Genomic DNA, 25,922 nt, shown 5'->3' with positions numbered 1-25,922 from the left:
TGTATCAGGTGCATGTATTACATGTGAATATTGTAGATTTGTATGGGGTGCATGTATTACATGTGAATATTGTAGATTTGTATCAGGTGCATGTATTACATGTGAATATTGTAGATTTGTATCAGGTGCATGTATTACATGTGAATATTGTAGATTTGTATGGGGTGCATGTATTACATGTGAATATTATAGATTTGTATCAGGAATATGTATTACATGTGAATATTGTAGATTTGTATCAGGTGCATGTATTACATGTGAATATTGTAGATTTGTATGGCGTGAATGTATTACATGTGAATATTGTAGATTTGTATCAGGTGCATGTATTACATGTAAGTATTGTAGATTTGTATGGGGTGCATGTATTACATGTGAATATTATAGATTTGTATCAGGAATATGTATTACATGTGAATATTGTAGATTTGTATCAGGTGCATGTATTACATGTGAATATTGTAGATTTGTATCAGGTGCATGTATTACATGTGAATATTGTAGATTTGTATCAGGTGCATGTATTACATGTGAATATTGTAGATTTGTATCAGGTGCATGTATTACATGTGAATATTGTAGATTTGTATCAGGTGCATGTATTACATGTGAATATTGTAGATTTGTATGGGGTGCATGTATTACATGTGAATAGTGTAGATTTGTATCAGGTGCATGTATTACATGTGAATATTGTAGATTTGTATCAGGTGCATGTATTACATGTGAATATTGTAGATTTGTATCAGGTGCATGTATTACATGTGAATATTGTAGATTTGTATCAGGTGCATGTATTACATGTGAATATTGTAGATTTGTATCAGGTGCATGTATTACATGTGAATATTGTAGATTTGTATCAGGTGCATGTATTACATGTGAATATTGTAGATTTGTATCAGGTGCATGTATTACATGTGAATATTGTAGATTTGTATCGGGTGCATGTATTACATGTGAATATTGTAGATTTGTATCAGGTGCATGTATTAAATGTGAATATTGTAGATTTGTATGGGGTGCATGTATTACATGTGAATATTGTAGATTTGTATCAGGTGCATGTATTACATGTGAATATTGTAGATTTGTATCGGGTGCATGTATTACATGTGAATATTGTAGATTTGTATCAGGTGCATGTATTACATGTGAATAGTGTAGCTTTGTATCAGGTGCATGTATTACATGTGAATATTGCAGATTTGTATTGGGTGCATGCATTACATGTGAATATTGTAGATTTTTATGGGGTGAATGTATTACATGTGAATATTGTAGATTTGTATCAGGTGCATGTATTACATGTGAATATTGTAGATTTGTATGGGGTGAATGTATTACATGTGAATATTGTAGATTTGTATCAGGTGCATGTATTACATGTGAATATTGTAGATTTGTATCAGGTGCATGTATTACATGTGAATAGTGTAGATTTGTATCAGGTGCATGTATTACATGTGAATATTGTAGATTTGTATCAGGTGCATGTATTACATGTGAATATTGTAGATTTGTATGGGGTGAATGTATTACATGTGAATATTGTAGATTTGTATCAGGTGCATGTATTACATGTGAATAGTGTAGATTTGTATCAGGTGCATGTATTACATGTGAATATTGTAGATTTGTATCAGGTGCATGTATTACATGTGAATAGTGTAGCTTTGTATCAGGTGCATGTATTACATGTGAATATTGCAGATTTGTATTGGGTGCATGCATTACATGTGAATTTTGTAGATTTTTATGGGGTGAATGTATTACATGTGAATATTGTAGATTTGTATCAGGTGCATGTATTACATGTGAATATTGTAGATTTGTATGGGGTGAATGTATTACATGTGAATATTGTAGATTTGTATCAGGTGCATGTATTACATGTGAATATTGTAGATTTGTATGGGGTGAATGTATTACATGTGAATATTGTAGATTTGTATCAGGTGCATGTATTACATGTGAATATTGTAGATTTGTATCAGGTGCATGTATTACATGTGAATATTGTAGATTTGTATCAGGTGCATGTATTACATGTGAATATTGTAGATTTGTATGGGGTGAATGTATTACATGTGAATATTGTAGATTTGTATCAGGTGCATGTATTACATGTGAATATTGTAGATTTGTATCAGGTGCATGTATTACATGTGAATATTGTAGATTTGTATCGGGTGCATGTATTACATGTGAATATTGTAGATTTGTATCAGGTGCATGTATTACATCTGAATATTGTAGATTTGTATCAGGTGCATGTATTACATGTGAATATTGTAGATTTGTATCAGGTGCATGTATTACATCTGAATATTGTAGATTTGTATCAGGTGCATGTATTACATCTGAATATTGTAGATTTGTATCAGGTGCATGTATTACATGTGAATATTGCAGATTTGTATTGGGTGCATGCATTACATGTGAATATTGTAGATTTGTATCAGGCACATGTATTATATGTGAATAGTGTAGATTTGTATGGGGTTCATGTATTACATGTGTATATTGAAGATTTGTATCAGGCGCATGTATTACATGTGAATATTGTAGATTTGAATCAGGCGCATGTATTATTTGTGCATATTGTAGATTTGTATGGGGTGCATGTATTACATGTGAATATTGTAGATTTTTATGGGGTGAATGTATTACATGTGAATATTGTAGATTTGTATCAGGTGCATGTATTACATGTGAATATTGTAGATTTGTATGGCGTGAATGTATTACATGTGAATATTGTAGATTTGTATCAGGTGCATGTATTACATGTAAGTATTGTAGATTTGTATGGGGTGCATGTATTACATGTGAATATTATAGATTTGTATCAGGAATATGTATTACATGTGAATATTGTAGATTTGTATCAGGTGCATGTATTACATGTGAATATTGTAGATTTGTATCAGGTGCATGTATTACATGTGAATATTGTAGATTTGTATCAGGTGCATGTATTACATGTGAATATTGTAGATTTGTATCAGGTGCATGTATTACATGTGAATATTGTAGATTTGTATCAGGTGCATGTATTACATGTGAATATTGTAGATTTGTATGGGGTGCATGTATTACATGTGAATAGTGTAGATTTGTATGGGGTGCATGTATTACATGTGAATATTGTAGATTTGTATCAGGTGCATGTATTACATGTGAATATTGTAGATTTGTATCAGGTGCATGTATTACAAGTGAATATTGTAGATTTGTATCAGGTGCATGTATTACATGTGAATATTGTAGATTTGTATGGGGTGCATGTATTACATGTGAATATTGTAGATTTGTATCAGGTGCATGTATTAAATGTGAATATTGTAGATTTGTATGGGGTGCATGTATTACATGTGAATATTGTAGATATGTATCAGGTGCATGTATTACATGTGAATATTGTAGAATTGTATCGGGTGCATGCATTACATGTGAATATTGTAGATATGTATCAGGTGCATGTATTACATGTGAATATTGTAGATTTGTATGGGGTGCATGTATTACATGTGAATATTGTAGATATGTATCAGGTGCATGTATTACATGTGAATATTGTAGAATTGTATCGGGTGCATGTATTACATGTGAATATTGTTGCAGATTTGTATCTTTTCATTGTCGTGGTTCAGACATCTATATATCTGCGGAGGCTGATCCGCTGCTCCTATACCCCGTCAGATTACTTCTGTTATACCATATAGATGGTAAATTCATTTGCCCGTTTTATTCCCCTCCCAATATCTCATCTCCGTTGATCAGATCTGACCCGTTGTCACTTATCAGCCATTGTGACCTCATTATACATTTATGGGGTTTACATATGTAATCCCAAATTTCATTAGGTCTATCTGCTAATAATTCCGGGCCGGCAGCTTATAAGTGGGCTCAAGACTGATCTTGTGTCATGAATACAAAAGGCAAAGATGTATAAATGCACATTGACCATGAGGAGAGAACATGGCGAAACTTGTTCAAACTGGATATGGAATCCGGGGAGCGACCGGACAGTCATATTACTATGCACAGACGTGATGTACAAGTGACACGTTACTCACTACATTACCCCGCAGCCATTATACATAATATCAGAGCCATATGGTAACACGCTATCACCACGCTACATTAAAACATGTGTTTGCATTAGTATTCATGATAACTGACAACCGGTTCTGACCACTTTTACTGTACATCTGAAAGGCGAACTCCATACCCATCCTAAAAATCCAAAGGGGATTGGAGTTAAGCCCATAGTACGTTTGCAGATGTGCAGAAAGCTGTGATATGGGGAGCTGATTTTTGGGGTCCTCATATTGTATGTAGACCATGACCGCAACAGACAAAGATAGGCAAATGTCATGACCATGGGTCTACTCAGATCTCCACTGATCAGGAGAATGGGGGGGATTCCAAGGAGTCCATTCTATGGACTATGGAGCTCCGGGACAGAGCGCAACTCCCTATTGAAATCAATGCAAGGTGGAACCTCAGCAAGTCCAGATTTCTAGCCTAAGAGATCCTAAATCTAGAGGGATTGATACATTCCCCTCCTGGTAGCTCATACAGATTATGTCTAATGCAATATTCGTGAGCAGCACAACTTTGACATTTAGAAGAATGACTTGCTGCCATGTTCGTGCCACCGCCATGTTACAAAGAATGCCCTTTGCATGCCCAAGGAGTCGAGGTGGTTCCCAAATACCGTGAGTCACTGCCCCAGCTTTTGTCCTTGGCAGGAAGCAAAGACGTGATTGATACTGGCAAGGAAAAGCAATGGGAGTAGCAACGAATTCAACGTGTCCTATTTGGACGGGACGGGTTCTCAGGGCTGGTCGTTCTCCTAAACTCTCTCCGATGAAGACTATTGACTTGCAAAATCAATTGAAATATAAAACTAGTGAATAATCAGCAAGTGACCCTTGTGGCCGGTGGAGGGTGTGACCCTCATATATATAGGAGATGTATGGAAGGAGTCTTCATAAATTTCCCCCACTAAATTTATTGTCACAGAACCGCAACTAGGGATTGTCAAATGTTGAAGGCTTTGTCCAACCATAGCAAGTTATCTCCTATTCACAAGACTGGGGGTAACTTGCAACCCAATTTTGAATATCGAACAGCGTGCGCCTCTCCGTTATTTCAGTAAGGACCGCCGGAGATAACATTGCAAGCACTCAGCTATCTCTGGGAGCCTCATTCAAATGAATGTGGCGTCTCTGTCTGACCAGCAGCACCATTCAAAACTGGGGTGCAAAACAGCGTTGGGATAACCACTCAACAGAATGTTACACCCTAACCTTTAGACTTCCCCTCTAAGAACCTGTTTAATGGCAGAGAACATAATATCATTTTTCTATGTTTTTTTTGGAGCTGCTCTGCACTGAGAGACTTCTGGGATGGCGTTCATAGCTTGCTGGTCTTCCAGACTCCCCTTCCCTGCTCACCAGCCCTCTTCCTGCTCCACCTCTCGGACTTCTCTTTCCGTGCCTACCGCAGGTCATCTCTGTGGAACACAATTAATGCCGCCAGGGCTTGTATCCCGGCGCTCTGAAAATCGTCTCACCCGCCGTCTCTTCGCCATTGGATTCGTAAAGTCAAGGACATCCAGAACATGGAGGATCTCACGGCGTCCCTTGGAGACACTCGAGGGGCCTTTATGGATGCTTGGACACCGTGGATTCTCTTCCAGGGTTTACAATCATATAGAGATCTGATGGGCTGAGGCCGCATTGTTGGCCAGGTTCCCCCACCTCGGGGGGCCGGAGCTGCTTGCTCCCTCCTTTCACCCCCCTTTTTTTCTTCCTTTTCCTCCCCTTCTCTCTCCTTCGTGACCTTTCCTTCTCCCCTCTTCTTTTTGCTTGTGTCAGGGTTGCCCTCGGGCTTCTATTTACCTTGCTGTACTTGACCTGCCCCTGTATTGTTGATGTTTGTTCCGACCTGTTCCGTTTACGGACCCCTCTGTGTTCGTCGGGTCCTGCCACGTTTCTGGTCTGTGTTATTTTATTGTGTTTATATTTGTTATAAAAAAATTATTTAAAAAAATTCTACTTTTGGCTTTTGCACCTCCGCCTGTATATCCATCATGTAACCTGCTTCAGGTCGTTCTTCCCTGGAGGGGTTAACCCTGACCAGCGCTTGTTTACAGAAGGATGCCTAAGCCTGTCCATAGTCATGGCAGGTCATGTCCAAACAAATCCATTTCCTTTTCATCTTTATTTTTCCGCTTTCCCTCTGAGGGCTCCTTGGCTGACGTTTCTCACTCTCTTTCCTCAGGATGCTCGGTGACATCTTCAGTCTGATTCCCCTGTTATTATAAAACCTCCATGAGTTGTCCATCTGCTTTCTGTTTTCTCCAGAGCTTCCTGCACCGAGCTCTCTGTAGACATCACAAACTTCCGATATTTGTCGGAAACCCGAGGTTATGAACTTTTATTTCTGTAACGACAATCCCTTGTAGTCATCTTCTCAGCAACGAACCGAGACCCCCCAAGGAGGTGAAGTTGGGGCAGTCGTCTATAAATACCCAAACTCTATGCATATGTTACTTACTCTCACGATGATCGGGAATTAAAGGGGTTACAAGGACGTACGTATTAACGATCTATTCTTAGGATAGGTAATCAATATATGAGTAGTGGGGAGACTGACACCCAGGACCCCCCATCAACCAGCAGGGGGAAGAGGCTGCCGTGTTTTGGTAAGCATTGAGCAAAATGGAGAAACATGTGCAGTCGGGTCTGCCTGAGCCCAAAGTGGCAGAGAAGACTGCGCATGCGCAGGAGTCGGATGCCTATGCAAGGCCGAAGATACAGGGGACATGAAGAGAATGAACAAAGGGGCGGCAAGAGGTGATGAGGCAGGTGTGCTTGGAGCGCCGGGGAACGCTCCCGAAGCTTAATTTGCATATCACAAGAACCAGATTTTTATAGAAACAGCGGGGAGTAGAAGAGAATGGAAGATAGGAGTGGAATAGCTTTTTATCATTTTCTAATGATAGACTCCCTCTAAGTATTGGCCTATGTAACAGTTACATTCTTTTCCTTATTATTGTCTTCTGCATGTGACTAATACTGTGTCGTGTTCATTCCTCATTATAGATGAGTGAACTGGTTCGAAACGAACTGGATTCGACTCAAATTTAGCAAAAATTTCAGGTTCAAGCCCGAAGCTTTGGATGTTCGTCACCCTCAAGCCAGAAGTAAAATTATCATACTCTGGGTTCTCTTCAAAAACATAATAATCACTGATATTTCCCTTCCCTCATCTATGCTGGAGATCTTCACGACATCTGGCGCTCCCTCGGGGTGCTCTTCCGGTCTCCTGAGGCCTGTGATTGGGCCTCAGCAGTCACATTGGGTATGCTCACATCATGATGCTTAAAGGGATCCTCTCATTGGATACCTTTTTTTTGGACTAATACGTAGGAATAGCCTTAAGAAAGGCTATTCTTCTCCTACCTTTAGATGTCTTCTCTGCGCCGCCATTCGGTAGAAATCCGGATTTTCTTCTGTATGCATATGAGTTCTCTTGGGGATGCCCTCAGTGCTGTTTGAGCGCTGGGGATCGCCTCGGTGCTGCGAGAGAACTCTCCAGTGACGCCTCCATCTTCTTCTGGAACGCCCTCTCCCTGTGTCTTCTTCCATCCTGGCTTTCAATCTTATAGGCCTCGGGCAGAGCTGGCTGCACAAGAAAATGGCCGCTTACACAGTAAGCCGGTATAAGCAGCCGTTTTCTTGTGGCCACTTACACAGTAAGCTGGTGTAAGCGGCCATTTTTCTTGTGGCCAGGGCATGTGCAGTCGGCTCTGCCCAAGGCCCGAGGCCTAGAAGATTGAAACCAGTGATGGAAGAAGACACAAGGAGAGGGCGTTCCAGAAGAAGATGAAGGCGTCGCTGGAGAGTTCTCTTGCAGCATTGGGGACGCCCCCAGTGCTGTTTGAGCGCTGAGGACCGCCCCCAGTGCTGCGAGAGAACTCATTTGCATACCGAAGAAAGCCTGGATTTCGACCGAACAGCGGCACGGAGAAGACATCTAAAGGTAGGAGAAGGATAGTCTTTCTTAAGTCTATTCCTACGTGTTAGTCAGAAAAAAAGGGAATCCAATGATAGGATCCCTTTAAATGCAATCTACGGCTTCATCCTTATATTCACACAGTCTGATTCTATAACAATGAAGTAAAGTTATGTTCAGACATCTGTCCGGTCGGTGCAGAAATCTGCAGAGGTTACACCCGCCATTGTATAAAGCCTCTGCCGTACGCCACTATTCACATGCATTACTGTGTACAGTTCGTCACGAATGGATAATAAATCAGAATTGCTAAAGGTTAAATTAAAATGAGGAGAGTATTAAATAACCAGGGAGATAAATAGTCTTACGTAAGACGGAGACAAGCGGGAAAACCTGTTGTGCCTTCTTTTTAATACATCCTTATTAACACTTCATTTGCCAGGAATGTGTAATACAGTGCATGGAGAGAACGGAGTACGATGGCTAATGGTGGTCCCTAAGAGTAGTAAAGAGGCGTTTGGGCCCCGTCAGGCTCCGGGCCTGGTAGTGATGGATACCTCTGCACCCCCTATAGCTACACCGTGGGCCATCTTAGTACCGATCAGTCTCTATGTTCTATTCACCTGCTAGCTTTTATTCGCTATCCCCACGGCCTCCAGCGTTGTCCTCCTTGAATGGAAAAAATGACAACATCAGAAAATATAAAGTAAAAGAGCAAAAACAAAACCACTGAAATCATCTCTGAGAAAAACACACAGATCTGTGGAAACATCTGGAAATTTAAGACAAGGAATGAAAACATTCCTTGATTCGGGACAAAAAACACAACCTGACAATAAGCCTACGGGCTGCTCGGAGGTGTTTGTCCAAAGTTCAGAGTTCGGTGCGTCTCATTTCATGCCGTCCAACATGCTCGGGTAATTAGAGGGATTGTGATGGATTATGGCTACTGGAAGCAGGACAAGCTAAAACTGGCCGGCGACTCTATGGAATGGAGAACTCCAAGGCTGTCAGCGACTACCAACCTTGTACTCTTAAAGGGATCTGGATTGTAAATGTGATCTCTGACTTTGTGATGTCCAACCATTGCTCTTAGGCAGGAAGAACTGGGTCATATGGGTTTATCACTGATGTATTACTCACGTGGATAGGCATTACATTACTTATCCTTCATTATACTCCAGAGCTGCGCTCACTATTCTCTGCTGGTACAGTCACTGTGTACATACATTACATTACTTATCCTGTATTATACCCCAGAGCTGCGCTCACTATTCTGCTGGTGCAGTCACTGTGTACATACATTACATTACTTATCCTGTATTATACCCCAGAGCTGCTCTCACTATTCTGCTGGTACAGTCACTGTGTACATACATTACATTACTTATCCTGTATTATACTCCAGAGCTGCGCTCACTATTCTGCTGGTACAGTCACTGTGTACATACATTACATTACTTATCCTGTATTATACCCCAGAGCTGCGCTCACTATTCTGCTGGTACAGTCACTGTGTACATACATTACATTACTTATCCTGTATTATACTCCAGAGCTGCGCTCACTATTCTGCTGGTACAGTCACTGTGTACATACATTACATTACTTATCCTGTATTATACTCCAGAGCTGCGCTCACTATTCTGCTGGTACAGTCACTGTGTACATACATTACATTACTTATCCTGAGTTATATAGCCTGTATTATAGGCTAGAGCAACATTCACAATTCCTGGCAGTCGACCCTAACAACTCCATTAAGCTCCTATATAATAAAAGTTGCAACTCATTATACATAACGCCACATTTCTCAACTCTTTAAGTTGTACATTCGTGAACTGTAAAATGATCTAGAAGGTGGACAACTTGTTTCTATGTGTTTCCTATTAAGAGATATAGAGTACTGCTCCCACTCTGGAGGACTTGTAGGGTTTGAGAATCTATAAGATGTGACTAGACATCATGTAATACCACAATTCACCTATAGTGGCTGCTGCAGGAGGAATAGGCAGCCACCTCCAGTTTGGTTTCAGTTGCAGGCTCATTTTGAGGATAGTCCATTAAAGATGGCCACATACACTCACCGGCCACTTTATTAGGTACACCTGTCCAACTGCTCGTTAACACTTAATTTCTAATCAGCCAATCACATGGCGGCAACTCAGTGCATTTCGGCATGTAGACATGGTCAAGACAATCTCCTGCAGTTCAAACCGAGCATCAGTATGGGGAAGAAAGGTGATTTGAGTGCCTTTGAACGTGGCATGGTTGTTGGTGCCAGAAGGGCTGGTCTGAGTATTTCAGAAACTGCTGATCTACTGGGATTTTCACGCACAACCATCTCTACGGTTTACAGAGAATGGTCCGAAAAAGAAAAAACATCCAGTGAGCGGCAGTTCTGTGGGCGGAAATGCGTTGTTGATGCCAGAGGTCAGAGGAGAATGGCCAGACTGGTTCGAGCTGATAGAAAGGCAACAGTGACTCAAATAGCCACCCGTTACAACCAAGGTAGCCAGAAGAGCATCTCTGAACGCCGCACAGCACGTCCAACTTTGAGGCTACAGATGGGCTACAGCAGCAGAAGACCACACCGGGTGCCACTCCTTTCAGCTAAGAACAGGAAACTGAGGCTACAATTTGCACAAGCTCATCGAAATTGGACAATTGAAGATTGGAAAAACGTTGCCTGGTCTGATGAGTCTCGATTTCTGCTGCGACATTCGGATGGTAGGGTCAGAATTTGGCGTCAACAACATGAAAGCATGGATCCATCCTGCCTTGTATCGGTAACGGTTCAGGCTGGTGGTGGTGGTGTCATGGTGTGGGGAATATTTTCTTGGCACTCTTTGGGCCCCTTGGTACCAATTGAGCATCGTTGCAACGCCAAAGCCTACCTGAGTATTGTTGCTGACCATGTCCATCCCTTTATGACCACAATGTACCCAACATCTGATGGCTACTTTCAGCAGGATAATGCAATGCCATGTCATAAAGCTGGAATCATCTCAGACTGGTTTCTTGAACATGACAATGAGTTCACTGTACTCCAATGGCCTCCACAGTCACCAGATCTCAATCCAATAGAGGAGCATCTTTGGGATGTGGTGGAACGGGAGATTCGCATCATGGATGTGCAGCCGACAAATCTGCGACTGCAACTGTGTGATGCCATCATGTCAATATGGACCAAAATCTCTGAGGAATGCTTCCAGCACCTTGTTGTATCTATGCCACGAAGAATTGAGGCAGTTCTGAAGGCAAAAGGGGGTCCAACCCGTTACTAGCATGGTGTACCTAATAAAGTGGCCGGTGAGTGTATATTACATACATAGAGCAATTTTTATATCTAAGATGGAAATTTCGACTTACGGTCAATGATTTTGTAATAGTAAAGGGGCTCTTTAAATGCAAAAAAAAATGAATGGTTATGCAGATGTGATATGAGATGTGATTTGTTTTCCATTATCTGAGGCGTAATTGAGTAAGTGGACTGCTGCTGAACACATCACTGATGTAGGTGGACCGGATCTGGGTGAAACTTAGGTCACATACCCAAAAAGTTCAATGGCTTCCTAGAGAGATGTCATCTAAAGGTCTTGAGCCCTGTAAAGTTCATACTGGTGACCTGCATTCATGGCGTGACTTACCTACTACCCTCTGGTGTGTTACAGGAACCTCTGCACCCAATACTATCCCACTACTCTTATAGGGTCAATGTCAATTTCTGGAATGATGCTAAAACTCTTAGGCCACCCACAAAAATAGAAGTAGTACTGCCCAAAAAGTTGAGCGCCAATTCATCCATTAATATTAGTTTTCTCCCCAAACCAAAGGCCTACCCCAATGTATGTAGCCTATACTGACTTATAGGAGTTAAATGGGTATTCCCACCTGATGCCATGCCATAAATATCTGACAAATTCCCGAGATTTACACCTATCTCCATAATGGAGATCCTCACCCCGACTGACTAATCCAGGTGGAGAATGAAGAACTGGCCACACATGTGCAGGGCTCTCTCCATACTTTACTATGGTGGCTAGCTAAGAAGTGAATTAAGAGAGGGACGCAGATGCACCAGCACTAGGGTCGAGCTATTAGGATCTGGAAAGATCGGATCCCGAACGGTGATCGAGCAAATTTCACGATTGCGATTGGCTGGAAAATGATCGAAAATCAGATTTTGAAATCTTGAGATCGGCTCAACCCTACTGTACATATAATATACATTAGGGTTGAGCGATCGGGACCGGGAAAGATCGGATCCCGATCGGCGATCCAGCAAATTTCACGATCGCGATCGGCTGGAAAATTTTAAAATTGATTCTGAAATCTCAAGATCGGCTCAATCCTGACCAGCAACTCTGCATTCGTTTCTGGTAGACAGTAGCCATCTTATCTGGTGGAATAGGGGTAAAGGGACCCCCATTCTGGAGACAGATGTGTCACGACTTGCTTTAGCTCGAAAAACTGCAGCAAAACCTCTATCCAAAAAGCAACAAAGATTCTGTGCGTGTCTTCAGTGTAAGAAAACCCCTTTGAAGATGATAAAGTCCAATGCACCTAAGGGAATCCTTGTCAGTATATCCTGGCCAGATATCTGGGCCTAAGCCCCGTCAGTGGACCCTGACATATTGCATGATAGTGACCTATGAAGCTAGGTAGGAGCCTCTCATTCCTCCTGACTAGGCTTGAGCGATCGGGATCGGATTCCGATCGGTGATCGAGTAAATTTCACGATTGCAATCGGAATTCCGATCCCGATCGCTTTCGACGAGATCGAGGTCAGAGGTTATCTCAAGATCGGCTCAACCCTATTTATGTATATATCATTAATATGGTTGAGCGATCGGATCGGGAATGATTGGATCCCGATCGGCGATCAAGCAAATTTCACGATCGGGATTGGCTGGAAAATGATTGGAAATCGGATTTTAAAATCGATCCTGAAATCTCAGGATCGGCTCAACCCTGCTCTTGACACTACTGTCTTATATATAGGTTACTGGACAATGAAGTCGCGGGAAGGCAGGGACTCCTAGCATCACAGATTATTATGGTGCAAGGAGTCCGTGTCTCCTGATGGGGTTCAGACCGGGAAGTACAGCTAATGAACTGAACAAATTTTCTGGCCTAGATTCTTCCATGTGCATTGGGCCCTTAGAACCTGTTGGGCGAGGTGAGGAGTGGAATGTGGATTCCATGTTCAGCCTTGATAATGTAACCTCCACTACAGCAATCACAAGATGCTTCACCCAGCTTTCCAGGAATCGTGAATGCCAGACCTAGCTATACAGCCATGCATGAGCAGGAAAGAACTATATCCCTCCTAGAATAAATTGTTAGGATTTCCAGCCATGAGATAGTTTATGCTACAATGGTTTGATTGATTCGGGTTGACTGATCCTCCTGGTCCTGGTAGTTCCATGTCCCCCCTTTTCCAGAGGAGAGGACAAAACTCAAAGCAAAGGCTCTTTCAATTGCAGAAACCTACAAGACTATTTCTGATAAAGAGGAACTTAGAACAAGTTTGGAAACCTCAGTTCCTGTGTGATGGAAACTAAATGTTGAAACCAATGTTGACACATTTGACACTGTTGTTCAGCACTCCCGGTAGTGGCACCGCCCAGGCTTGGCAGTGACACAGTCGTGTTTATGAAATGATAACACATGGGAAAGTTTCCTAAGAGTTACCACACCTGTGCCTGGGACAGCGATGCCTAACATCTCAGGACAACCTGACAGCAATGACACTGACAGCTCCAGAGAATTAAACATTTCCAGATCATCTGCAGGGCTGAGGACACAGATGGAAAACCGCGCGTCTCCGCACCATCCAGAGTAAAGTCAGGTAGGACGGGGAGAGAGTGGAGCTAGAGCTCTCTGTTGTCAGGACTTATGTAATGCTGTTATCGCTTGCCTTTCGAGTGAAGTTGCGTACTTGTGTGACTTTGTTATTGTGTATTTGCATTGAGGCCGCTTTCTAAGATTACTGGTAAATACAGTATATATCACCTCGAGTCGTCCCGGTCAGCCAAGTTATTAGAAATGATATTCAGCTTGTTCCTAGTAATGGGTGCTAACGATAATGACTCTCTTACATGGGTTGTCACCTAGTTTGTACACTGTCCTGAGTGGCATACGTTACTAGATGTGCAGTGCTCTTGGGTGCCAGTGCAAAACCATTTAGACTGGGGCCACATGGTGACTTTGGTTACGATTTTTGTCTCTAACATAAGTGAATGGAATCATACGATGGCCTAGTGCTCTGATGGAGAACCTATGGCACGGGTGCCAGAGGTGGCACTCATAGCCCTCTCTTTGGGCACCCATCTGTGGAACAGATTATACTGTGTGGGGGCCACTGTGGAGCAAATTGTACTGTGTGGGGGCCACTGTGGAGCTGATTGTACTGTGTGGGGACCACTGAGGAGTAGATTGTACTGTGTGGGGGCCACTATGGAGTTGATTGTACTGTGTGGGGACCACTGTGCAGCAGATTGGACTGTGTGGGGACCACTGTACAGCAGATTATACTGTGTGGGGGCCACTGAGAAGCTGATAGTACTGTGTGGGGGCCACTGTGCAGCTGATTGTACTGTGTGGTGGCCACTGTGGAGCATATTGTACTGTGTGGGGAACACTGTGCAGCAGATAATACTGTGTGGGGGCCACCATGGAGCAGATTGTACTTTGTGGGGGCCACTGTGGAGCTGATTGTATTGTGTGAGGGCCACTGTGGAGCAGATTATACTGTGTGGTGGCCACTGTGGAGCAGATTGTACTGTGTGGGGAACACTGTGCAGCAGATAATACTGTGTGAGGGCCACTGTGGAGCAGATTGTACTGTGTGGGGGCCACTTTGAAGCAGATTATACTGTGTGGGGGCCACTGTGGAGCAGATTGTAGTGTGTGGGTCACTGTGAAGCAGATTGGACTGTGTGGAGGTCACAGTGGAGCAGAAAGCCCCATTCGTATGACGATATTTTGCATGTCTGGAATTGTGTGCAATTGTGGATCCGCACATTATTAAGGTTAAATTGCCATATTGGCATTTTGTGATAAATTAGTGGGTTTATGGGTTGCAGTTTGGGCACTCGGGCTCTAAAAGGTTCGCGATCACCGGCCTAGTGAATATTGCAACTGCAACTTGTAGTGGCAAAAAAGCAGTTTTTTTTTTTTTTTACTTCTGTTAACTTATAGTATCAGAGGAGTTGCAAGGTGATAAAAAAATTTTGGGTTGAAAGATCTGAGTCAAATACAATCCCGAGGCAGCGGGCCTGCTGCCTAGGAGTTATAGTAAGGCCTGAGACTGCAATGGATATATCAGTTGTCTGGCATGAGCTATAATGGAAATCAATGCCAGTTCCTAACTGGTGTAAATCTCCTTTATGGTGCACAGGCTGAAGCCACTCCATAAATCAGCCATGATCTGACGGATATCGCACGCCAGTCTTAGTAAATCTGCCCCTTTCCTCAAACTCCAGCTGTCCACCATTAGGACTAGCTTTCTTCTTCTGTCCACACGGATCCAACGCTGACCCACCTCAATGTGGCTATTTGAGGCCTGGCACTATGTAAACCACCTCCTGTGCATTACTGTAATCGCGTCGCGCTACCATGTAATACATAAACAAATGCCTGGAGAGTGTGAACAGTCCGGGACGGGCCGTGCTTCGCCGAGATATGCCGTGGACTTTACACTTTGGCAATGCTCTTTGTTTACCATCGATAATATCCTGTGACTTTGTTTTGTTTCCTACTTTGCAGGGCATTTCCCTGGAAATATAAGATATTATGGCCAAGATGTGTCATGATGATGACCCCCGTATCAGTTACTGTAAAGCAGTGCTGTAAAGTGACGTCACCCACTGTCTGCAGTAATGTAACGCTTAAAGGGGTTCATAGGTGTCATGAAAATAAATGCTGGTTATAGAAACCACTGGGAATGACTATACAAATAGCTATGCGGTATGGCAGGACCTTTTCTTTTTTAACCTCTTCAATACCAACTTCTTCTACCCTAATCCCCGCCTCACATGATGTCACTACAAGGCGCAGACAGATACACCGCGTGACACTTTATCATCAGATCTCAAAAACCTGTTTCTCCAGGAAGGCAAAGGTGAAGATTTCCATGTGAAAATTTAAGAATTCCAGCTGCACCCAGATCACCATGTATAGTACATACTGCTAATACAAGCACATATGCAATCACTGTACCTATGTACAGGCATGCAACTGGGCCTTAGTGGTCACATGGGGCATGCCGTCAGTGCACCCCAATTACACTGGGGTTCTAAAACGGGACCCCAGGTGACCAGTCGATTGCTCCGGGGGCCTCTTTCAGAAGGCGGTTGTCTCTGATGCCTTGAATGCTGTCCTTATGTGTTGCAGCAGATGGGATCAGAGGACGTCTGGTGAACAGGACTATGACGTGCTAAGCCGGTGGAATCTCAGTGAACATCGAAAGAGGAATAGAAGACACAAATAATCGGCTGAACTATAGACTTCTGGTGCTTATTATAGTGTCAACCTTCAGCGGGTCTACAGTGTTTTTTATAGAGTCTGGATTCACTTAGAGGAATTAAATGTCATTGTGTTTGTTTCTCTAAGATATTTGAGTGCAAATTGCTGCCTCATTGCATGACTTCTAAGTTTGTGTAAGTGTCTGCCGCTCCGTGCTATTTACGTCTGAGATCTTAATGTTTAAATAGAAATTCTTTTATTGTGATATTTTACATCTCCAGCCCATTAATGAGGATTGGAATTCCCGATCACACAAGACTTGGGACCTTCCCACCTCACAGGGCTGAAGTCAGGCACTTACTGCAGAACTGTATACACGCACATACAGTATAATGGAAAATCTCCCATCACTCCAGTATTCTTGTACATAGGAGTAGTATTATAGTAGTTATATTCTTGTACATAGGAGTAGTATTATAGTAGTTATATTCTTGTACATAGGAGTAGTATTATAGTAGTTATATTCTTGTACATAGGAGTAGTATTATAGTAGTTATATTCTTGTACATAGGAGGTAGTATTATAGTAGTTATATTCTTGTACATAGGAGTAGTATTATAGTAGTTATATTCTTGTACATAGGAGTAGTATTATAGTAGTTATATTCTTGTACATAGGAGGTAGTATTATAGTAGTTATATTCTTGTACATAGGAGTAGTATTATAGTAGTTATATTCTTGTACATAGGAGTAGTATTATAGTAGTTATATTCTTGTACATAGGAGCAGTATTATAGTAGTTATATTCTTGTACATAGGAGTAGTATTATAGTAGTTATATTCTTGTACATAGGAGCAGTATTATAGTAGTTATATTCTTGTACATAGGAGTAGTATTATAGTAGTTATATTCTTGTACATAGGAGGTAGTATTATAGTAGTTATATTCTTGTACATAGGAGTAGTATTATAGTAGTTATATTCTTGTACATAGGAGGTAGTAATATAGTAGTTATATTCTTGTACATAGGAGTAGTATTATAGTAGTTATATTCTTGTACATAGGAGGTAATATTATAGTAGTTATATTCTTGTACATAGGAGGTAGTAATATAGTAGTTATATTCTTGTACATAGGAGTAGTATTATAGTAGTTATATTCTTGTACATAGGAGGTAATATTATAGTAGTTATATTCTTGTACATAAGAGGTAGTAATATAGTAGTTATATTCTTGTACATAGGAGCAGTATTATAGTAGATATATTCTTGTACATAGGAGCAGTATTATAGTAGTTATATTCTTGTACATAGGAGGTAGTATTATAGTAGTTATATGCTTGTACATAGGAGGTAGTATGATAGTAGTTATATTCTTCTACATAGGAGTAGTATTATAGTAATTATATTCTTGTACATAGGAGTAGTATTATAGTAGTTATATTCTTGTACATAGGAGTAGTATTATAGTAGTTATATTCTTGTACATAGGAGTAGTATTATAGTAGTTATATTCTTGTACATAGGAGTAGTATTATAGTAGTTATATTCTTGTACATAGGAGTAGTATTATAGTAGTTATATTCTTGTACATAGGAGTAGTATTATAGTAGTTATATTCTTGTACATAGGAGTAGTATTATAGTAGTTATATTCTTGTACATAGGAGGTAGTATTATAGTAGTTATATGCTTGTACATAGGAGGTAGTATGATAGTAGTTATATTCTTCTACATAGGAGTAGTATTATAGTAATTATATTCTTGTACATAGGAGTAGTATTATAGTAATTATATTCTTGTACATAGGAGTAGTATTATAGTAGTTATATTCTTGTACATAGGAGTAGTATTATAGTAGTTATATTCTTGTACAAAGGAGCAGTATTATAGTAGTTATATTCTTGTACATAGGAGTAGTATTATAGTAGTTATATTCTTGTACATAGGAGTAGTATTATAGTAGTTATATTCTTGTACATAGGAGTAGTATTATAGTAGTTATATTCTTGTACATAGGAGCAGTATTATAGTAGTTATATTCTTGTACATAGGAGGTAGTATTATAGTAGTTATATTCTTGTATATAGGAGTAGTATTATAGTAGTTATATTCTTGTATATAGGAGTAGTATTATAGTAGTTATATTCTTGTACATAGGAGGTAGTATTATAGTAGTTATATTCTTGTACATAGGAGGTAGTATTATAGTAGTTATATTCTTGTACATAGGAGCAGTATTATAGTAGTTATATTCTTGTACATAGGAGTAGTATTATAGTAGTTATATTCTTGTACATAGGAGTAGTATTATAGTAATTATATTCTTGTACATAGGAGCAGTATTATAGTAGTTATATTCTTGTACATAGGAGGTAGTATTATAGTAGTTATATTCTTGTATATAGGAGTAGTATTATAGTAGTTATATTCTTGTATATAGGAGTAGTATTATAGTAGTTATATTCTTGTACATAGGAGGTAGTATTATAGTAGTTATATTCTTGTACATAGGAGCAGTATTATAGTAGTTATATTCTTGTACATAGGAGTAGTATTATAGTAGTTATATTCTTGTACATAGGAGTAGTATTATAGTAGTTATATTCTTGTACATAGGAGTAGTATTATAGTAGTTATATTCTTGTACATAAGAGGCAGTATGATAGTAGTTATATTCTTCTACATAGGAGTAGTATTATAGTAATTATATTCTTGTACATAGGAGCAGTATTATAGTAGTTATATTCTTGTACATAGGAGGTAGTATTATAGTAGTTATATGCTTGTACATAGGAGGTAGTATGATAGTAGTTATATTCTTCTACATAGGAGTAGTATTATAGTAATTATATTCTTGTACATAGGAGTAGTATTATAGTAATTATATTCTTGTACATAGGAGTAGTATTATAGTAGTTATATTCTTGTACATAGGAGCAGTATTATAGTAGTTATATTCTTGTACATAGGAGTAGTATTATAGTAGTTATATTCTTGTACATAGGAGTAGTATTATAGTAGTTATATTCTTGTACATAGGAGGCAGTATTATAGAAGTTATATTGTTGTACATAGGTCGTAGTATTATATATATTGTTGTACACATGACAGTATTGTAGTAAAGCTATATTTATTTCAGTAGTTATAGTTCATTCAGAACCAAATTCTCCTTAAATCTGTGTTCACTAAAACATGACTCCTCCGTCAAAGTTGTACTTATGCCTTAAGGTATGCTAAGGACACAGGGGTGAGTACTGTGTCTGGAATTGTATGAAAGGCCAACTATCAAGATAAAACAGCTGCCGTTCAAAAAAATTAAAGTTATAATGAAAAAAAAAAAAATTATCCAGATCTCTTTCTGTCTTCTCGGGTTGTGAGAGCGATCTGTTCTGAAGAATAATTTGCTGCTATATTTGGCGCCGTCCCCGGCTGCGCCGTGCAGCTGCACTTTTTGTGTGATTGTGACAATTAGGAGATGTTCCCGGTATCATCTGCTGTTTTGTTAGTCTTGTTGAGACATGAAAACTTCATCATGCAAGAACCAAAAGAACATTTTTTTTTTTTTATTTCAGGAAAGTGGTGTTTTAGCATTTTTTATAAAGCGACACAATGGATGTAAAAATATTCTCTCTGTAATCCACAGCAGAGTCAACCAGTAGCTTCTGATTTAAGCGGATTTATTCCCCGATGTTTGCGGTTTCTTTTTTAAAATAACTATTGTTTGAAGCAGTGAACGTGAAAACAATTAAAACCATGGAGCGTGCGTTCCATCTGAAATCCCATTGCCCGTTCCTTATTTTCCACACGTTAGTTGGTTGTAAACTTCTGGATTCATTAATACGGGCTTAAGAATAGAAGCAAAAAAGAAAAACAACATGGCAAAAATTTCACTTTCAAGGCCTGATTTATAGTACTTAAAGGAATACCGTATTCCATTTTCTGGGTTAACTGGTTTCTAGGGTTGAGACGATCGTGAGGTTTCAGGATCGTTTTTAAAATCCAATTTCCGATCATTTTTCATTCGAACCCGATCCCAATCCCAATTCCAATCCTAATGCAAGTCAATGGGATTTTTTTAATGATTGAAAATTGGATTTTAAAAACGATCCTATTCAATTTTTGGACTCCACACTGTGTGGTGATTAAAAAATCCGCCGGCTACTTAGTCCCCTCTGCACAGAATCGCTGCCGCTCACCGTAGCTCTGGGCCAACGTCCTTTGTCCTCTTCTCTCTCATTCAGACGCCGGCAGAGTGCCGCGCATACCCACCTCCCTAGGCTAGTGTTACTGATGCTGGGAGAAGGCGGGGCTTGTTGTAGCTTAGGCGAGTGTGGGCAGGTACAGGGCGGGGAGAGACGTGAGTGATGCACTCATGTCTCCCCTTCCTGTACCCGCCCACATTCTTATAAGCCCCGCCTACTCCTGGCATCAGTATTACTAGACTAGGGAGGCGGGGGCGCACACGGCACTCTAACGGTGTCTGAATGAGAGAGAAGAGAACAGAGAATGACGGCCCGGAGCTCCGGTGAGTGGCAGCGGTTCTGTGCAGGTAAGTTACCTGCACAGTTGAGCGATCAGATTGGAATTCCGTTCCTGATCTTTTTTAGGCTGGATCGGAACCTGATCGCGATCATGAAATTTACCAGATCCCAATCGCTCAACCCTACTGGTGTCATGTCTCCATATGTTTCAGCTAAGGATGAGCAAACGGATTTGGACTGAAATGGATTCAACTCAAAGTTTCCAAAAGTTTTGGGCTTAACTTGAACCCAAAACTTTGAAGTTTGTCATTCAAAAAACACTATTAGGGTAAGTTCACATGGGTTTTTTTACTCAGGATTTTGAGGCTGTATCCGGCTCCCCGAAAAAAAGATTTTTTTCGTCTCGCGACAACCGCCTGAAGACACACAATCATCCAGACTAGGCCCATTCATTTGGGCCTAATCCAGAGCGGAGTGCGCAACTGGATGCCGATGCACCGGCATCCAGTTGCAGCTAACCATATTTTAAAACCCCATGTGAACTTACCATTATACTCTGTGGTGTCCTCAAACCTCAGAGTATAATAAATGGAGATCCCGGGGAGGTGGGCAATGGTAAAAAACACATTCTTACCTTGGTTCAACTCTTCCGGGCACCCTGGCGGAATTTGGCGGCCCACAGCATCTTCTTTTGGGCCTCTGGGTAAAGTCATGTGCCCCGAAGTCACTTGGTAAAGATACAGTGTGTCATAAAAAAAAGCTGAAAAATTACATGGAACTTATTAATTCTTACAAAACAATTTCTTTTTCAGGGGTTCAGTGAAGGACGAATATAACACCAAGTGAAGATTCACCTGGAACGTCAAGATGACTCAAGCAGCAGATACCTGGAAACTGGTCAACGTAAAAGAGAACACCTGGTACCAACACAGTCTGGTCTACCGGAAATCCTTCCAACACCGCTTCATGCAAAAAGATGGCAGCTGTAACGTCTACTTCAAGAGCATTCTGAGCGAGTGGGAGAGTTACGTTGTGGACATCTTCACCACGTTGGTTGACATGAAGTGGCGCCACATGCTTATTATATTTACCTTATCCTATATCTTATCTTGGCTCTTCTTTGGGTTTATCTTCTGGATCATTGCTTTCCAACATGGAGATCTCAACAACATGGACATAGCTCCTTGCGTTGACAATGTTCGCACCTTTGCCGGAGCATTTTTATTCTCCCTGGAGACGCAGACAACCATTGGTTATGGTAACCGCTGTGTCACAGAGGAGTGCTCTTTTGCAATTATAATGGTCACTCTTCAATCAGTATTTAGCTGTATTATTGACACATTTATAATAGGCGCTGCTATGGCCAAAATGGCTACTGCCCGGAAGAGGGCGCAGACCGTACGTTTCAGTTACTTTGCTCTTGTCGGCGTACGGGATGGAAAACTATGCCTTATGTGGAGAATCGGTGACTTCCGTCCAAATCATGTGGTGGAGGGAAACGTGAGAGCCCAACTACTACGCTACAATGAAGATCATGAGAAAGGGATTGTAATGGAATACAAAGATCTCAAATTGGTCAATGACCAAATCATCTTGGTTACGCCGGTCACTGTTGTCCATGTTATCGACCAAGATAGTCCTTTATACGCTCTTGATCGGAAAGGATTGGCTTCGGACAGGTTCGAAATCTTGGTGACATTTGTATACACTGGAGACTCCACCGGGACATCCCATCAGTCTCGAACATCCTACTTGCCCCGTGAAATCCTCTGGGGCTTCAGATTCAACAACATCTTGGAGGCAAAGAAAAAATATTACAAAGTCGATTGTGAACAGTTTGAGGAAATGACAGAATACTACGCTCCGTTCTGCAGTGCAAAGCAGCTGGACATCAATAACATGCCGGCGAGTCCTTCCTCGAGCTCCAGGCCCAATGGCTTATCTAACAAGACGCCTCAGAGAACCATTACTAATGTCTTGTCCACTGGTGAATCTGCCAATTCCATGAGCAACATCTTGCACAACGTTCCATCTTCCGCCTCATTGCCCAACGACTTACTCAATATTGCATACCCAAGTTCGATGCCCAACGGCTTATCCAGCATGTCCCGAAGCATTACCACCGTGTCGTCGCTGGATACCACAGACAGCAACTGCGAAGACCACGCGGACCCTGACCGAAACGTACAAGACGCAGAAGGCATTTCCTACCAAAAAGTATTCAAGACTTTGAGCAAAATGTCATTAGAATTGTAAATGGAGCAGATTATTCATTGTCATTACATTGTAGTAATGCTTAGCCGGCTTACCCGGGGCCAGGGACTGAATGTTACGCCTTCCCCAGGACGTATAACGCATAGCATCTTCTTTCTAGGTGACACTGTGTTAGCTATGGTAGCAATCAAGACTGTAATATATAAGAAAAATCTTCCTTTATCCTCTTTTTATTACAAGATGTAATGCCAATGCAAATAAGGTTGAGTGCATATGACTTAAGCATTAGAAGGGAGCAGTAAGAGATATGTTCAGAGGTACCGCAGAAGAAGAGGCGATGCTGAATATCTGGAAAGTGGCACCATGTCTCAAGGGTAATTCATGACAATATCGTGTTTTTTTACCCATATCAGTCCTATATAAACCCTGCATTAAGCCTGAATTCAGTGCAACGGGTACCAAAAAATACACCAAAATATGTTGCAAAATAAGTCATCCAGAGGTGTAACGTTAGTCATAAATGTCTAAACTTGCAGCAAATCTATCATCCTGGATTAGGCCTGTGATAAATTTGGAGCATCACTAGATTGCCCGGCCTAAGTTTCGAAGGAATTCACAAGGCCGACCAATAAACACGGGCCATGTCCCAGCCATATTTCCTCAGTTGACCGACCATGGTCATAACTGCCTAACTATAGGTCAATGCAGAAGATATGGAGCTTTGTATCCAAAAAACTGGGCACTGACCAAAATGAAGTGGTGTTACAAGTGGCCACTTTAAAGGGAGTAAGTGGTCACAGAGAGTAAGTGATAAGCATATGACCACCGAGACACTCACTTCAGACAAAGCCGTTAAAGTTTTTTTCAGGATGTCGATAGGGAACGTTAGGACTACTTGTGTATTTCCACCTGAAGAACTTTATAAAGAGATTTCCAGATGAATACAATATGAACCCCCTATACAGAGTGTGATACTGCTTTATGCACTGGGTTTATCACTGTGCACATCAATAAAGATTACAAGCACATTGGATTTCCTCTTTCAGATGTTTATTTGATGGCGTACAGATTTATTGTCATATATCACCTGCATAAGGGGAGTCTTCCTTTCAGCACCTCGCACTATCCCAGGCATCCATCACATCCCCATGCAGTTGATCCCTGGATCGCTGAGCACTGCTTTCTCATAAGCCGCCGACCTCTTCAATGCACCTTGTGAAATCCTTGCAGAGAGATCTGGAAAGATCCTAAACTGGAGCCATGTTACTGTCTTCTGCCAACACATTTGGAGGCTGCAAAAACCCAAAACACATAGTATTTACTAGTAGGCATCCTACCCACGTCACAGTTCCTCCTCTAACATTAAAGTAATGGCATAATGCTAGTTTATGATTGGTGGTGGTCCAACCTCTGGGTGGGCAGCAGTACCCAACACAGCAGCAGATGGCCAGGGCACCAATATACAGAGGATACAACACTGCAGTTCTGTGCACTCACTCCTTTATTTTGAGGATCATAGGGATCCAGAGCTTGGACCCCCATCGATCATAATGTAATAACAGGTACCCAACATCCCCAGCAAAGGATAAGACATTCAAAGCCAACCAATGAATAAAATATTCATGTTACACAATCACAGGGCAAAATCTTGTAACTTATATGTAAGTTTACTGTGTGAATTCACCCTAAATGAAAGCAAAGGAAGATCATGGGTTAGGACATAAATCCTGCACAGGTGAATGAACATCGCAACCCTGAGCAGAGTCATGTGATGGATATTTCTGGACAGTTCCGGTTCCCAAGTCAGAGGCATGAGGTCAGTAATCGAGGTTATAGTTTAGTCTAGAAGAGACCGACTCTCCAGGAACGTGAGGTCACACAAGGTAAGGCCGTCATCTAACAGAACATTTCCAAGATCCGATCTGGTGCATGTAAAGAGGTTTAGATGCAAATGCTTAAGATGACTCCAAATAAAATGTCCTAGTGTGGTCTTCAAAGATTTTGTAGTACTGTCAATGAACTGATCCTGAGTTACATCCTGTATTATACTCCAGAGCTGCGCTCACTATTCTGCTGGTGCAGTCACTGTGTACATACATTACATTACTTATCCTGTATTATACTCCAGAGCTGCGCTCACTATTCTGCTGCTACAGTCACTGTGTACATACATTACATTACTTATCCTGTATTATACTCCAGAGCTGCGCTCACTATTCTGCTGCTACAGTCACTGTGTACATACATTACATTACTTATCCTGTATTATACCCCAGAGCTGCACTCACTATTCTGCTGGTACAGTCACTGTGTACATACATTACATTACTTATCCTGTATTATACTCCAGAGCTGCGCTCACTATTCTGCTGGTGCAGTCACTGTGTACATACATTACATTACTTATCCTGTATTATACTCCAGAGCTGCACTCACTATTCTGCTGGTGCAGTCACCGTGTACATACATTACATTACTTATCCCGTATTATACCCCAGAGCTGCGCACACTATTCTGCTGGTACAGTCACTGTGTACATACATTACATTACTTATCCCGTATTATACCCCAGAGCTGCGCTCACTATTCTGCTGGTACAGTCACTGTGTACATACATTACATTACTTATCCTGTATTATGCTCCAGAGCTGCGCTCACTATTCTGTTGGTGCAGTCACTGTGTACATACATTACATTACTTCTCCTGTATTATACTCCA

At 41.1% G+C, this 25,922-nt stretch overlaps 1 protein-coding gene across 2 annotated transcripts in view; it reads left to right on the top strand.

Moving 5' to 3' along the window:
- KCNJ16 (potassium inwardly rectifying channel subfamily J member 16) overlaps positions 1–24,180 on the top strand; it is a 40,223-nt gene extending 16,043 nt beyond the window's left edge. Inside the window, exons 1-2 of one of the 2 annotated variants that reach the window (XM_075279258.1) lie at positions 13,710–13,888; positions 21,802–24,180. In XM_075279258.1, coding sequence (XP_075135359.1) covers positions 21,857–23,245 — 1,389 coding nt within the window. In that variant the 5' untranslated portion in view covers positions 13,710–13,888; positions 21,802–21,856 and the 3' untranslated portion in view covers positions 23,246–24,180. Of the gene's footprint in view, positions 1–13,709; positions 13,889–21,801 lie in introns of those variants that run through there. The other variant, XM_075279259.1, reaches the window with a different exon arrangement.
- Positions 24,181–25,922: the final 1,742 nt, after the last annotated feature.

The sequence above is a fragment of the Leptodactylus fuscus genome, chromosome 6 (assembly GCF_031893055.1).
Source record: "Leptodactylus fuscus isolate aLepFus1 chromosome 6, aLepFus1.hap2, whole genome shotgun sequence".
Classification (NCBI taxonomy): Eukaryota; Metazoa; Chordata; class Amphibia; order Anura; family Leptodactylidae; genus Leptodactylus; species Leptodactylus fuscus.
Note: the sequence above shows the minus strand (reverse complement) of the source record. Positions and strands in the feature narration are given on the sequence as shown.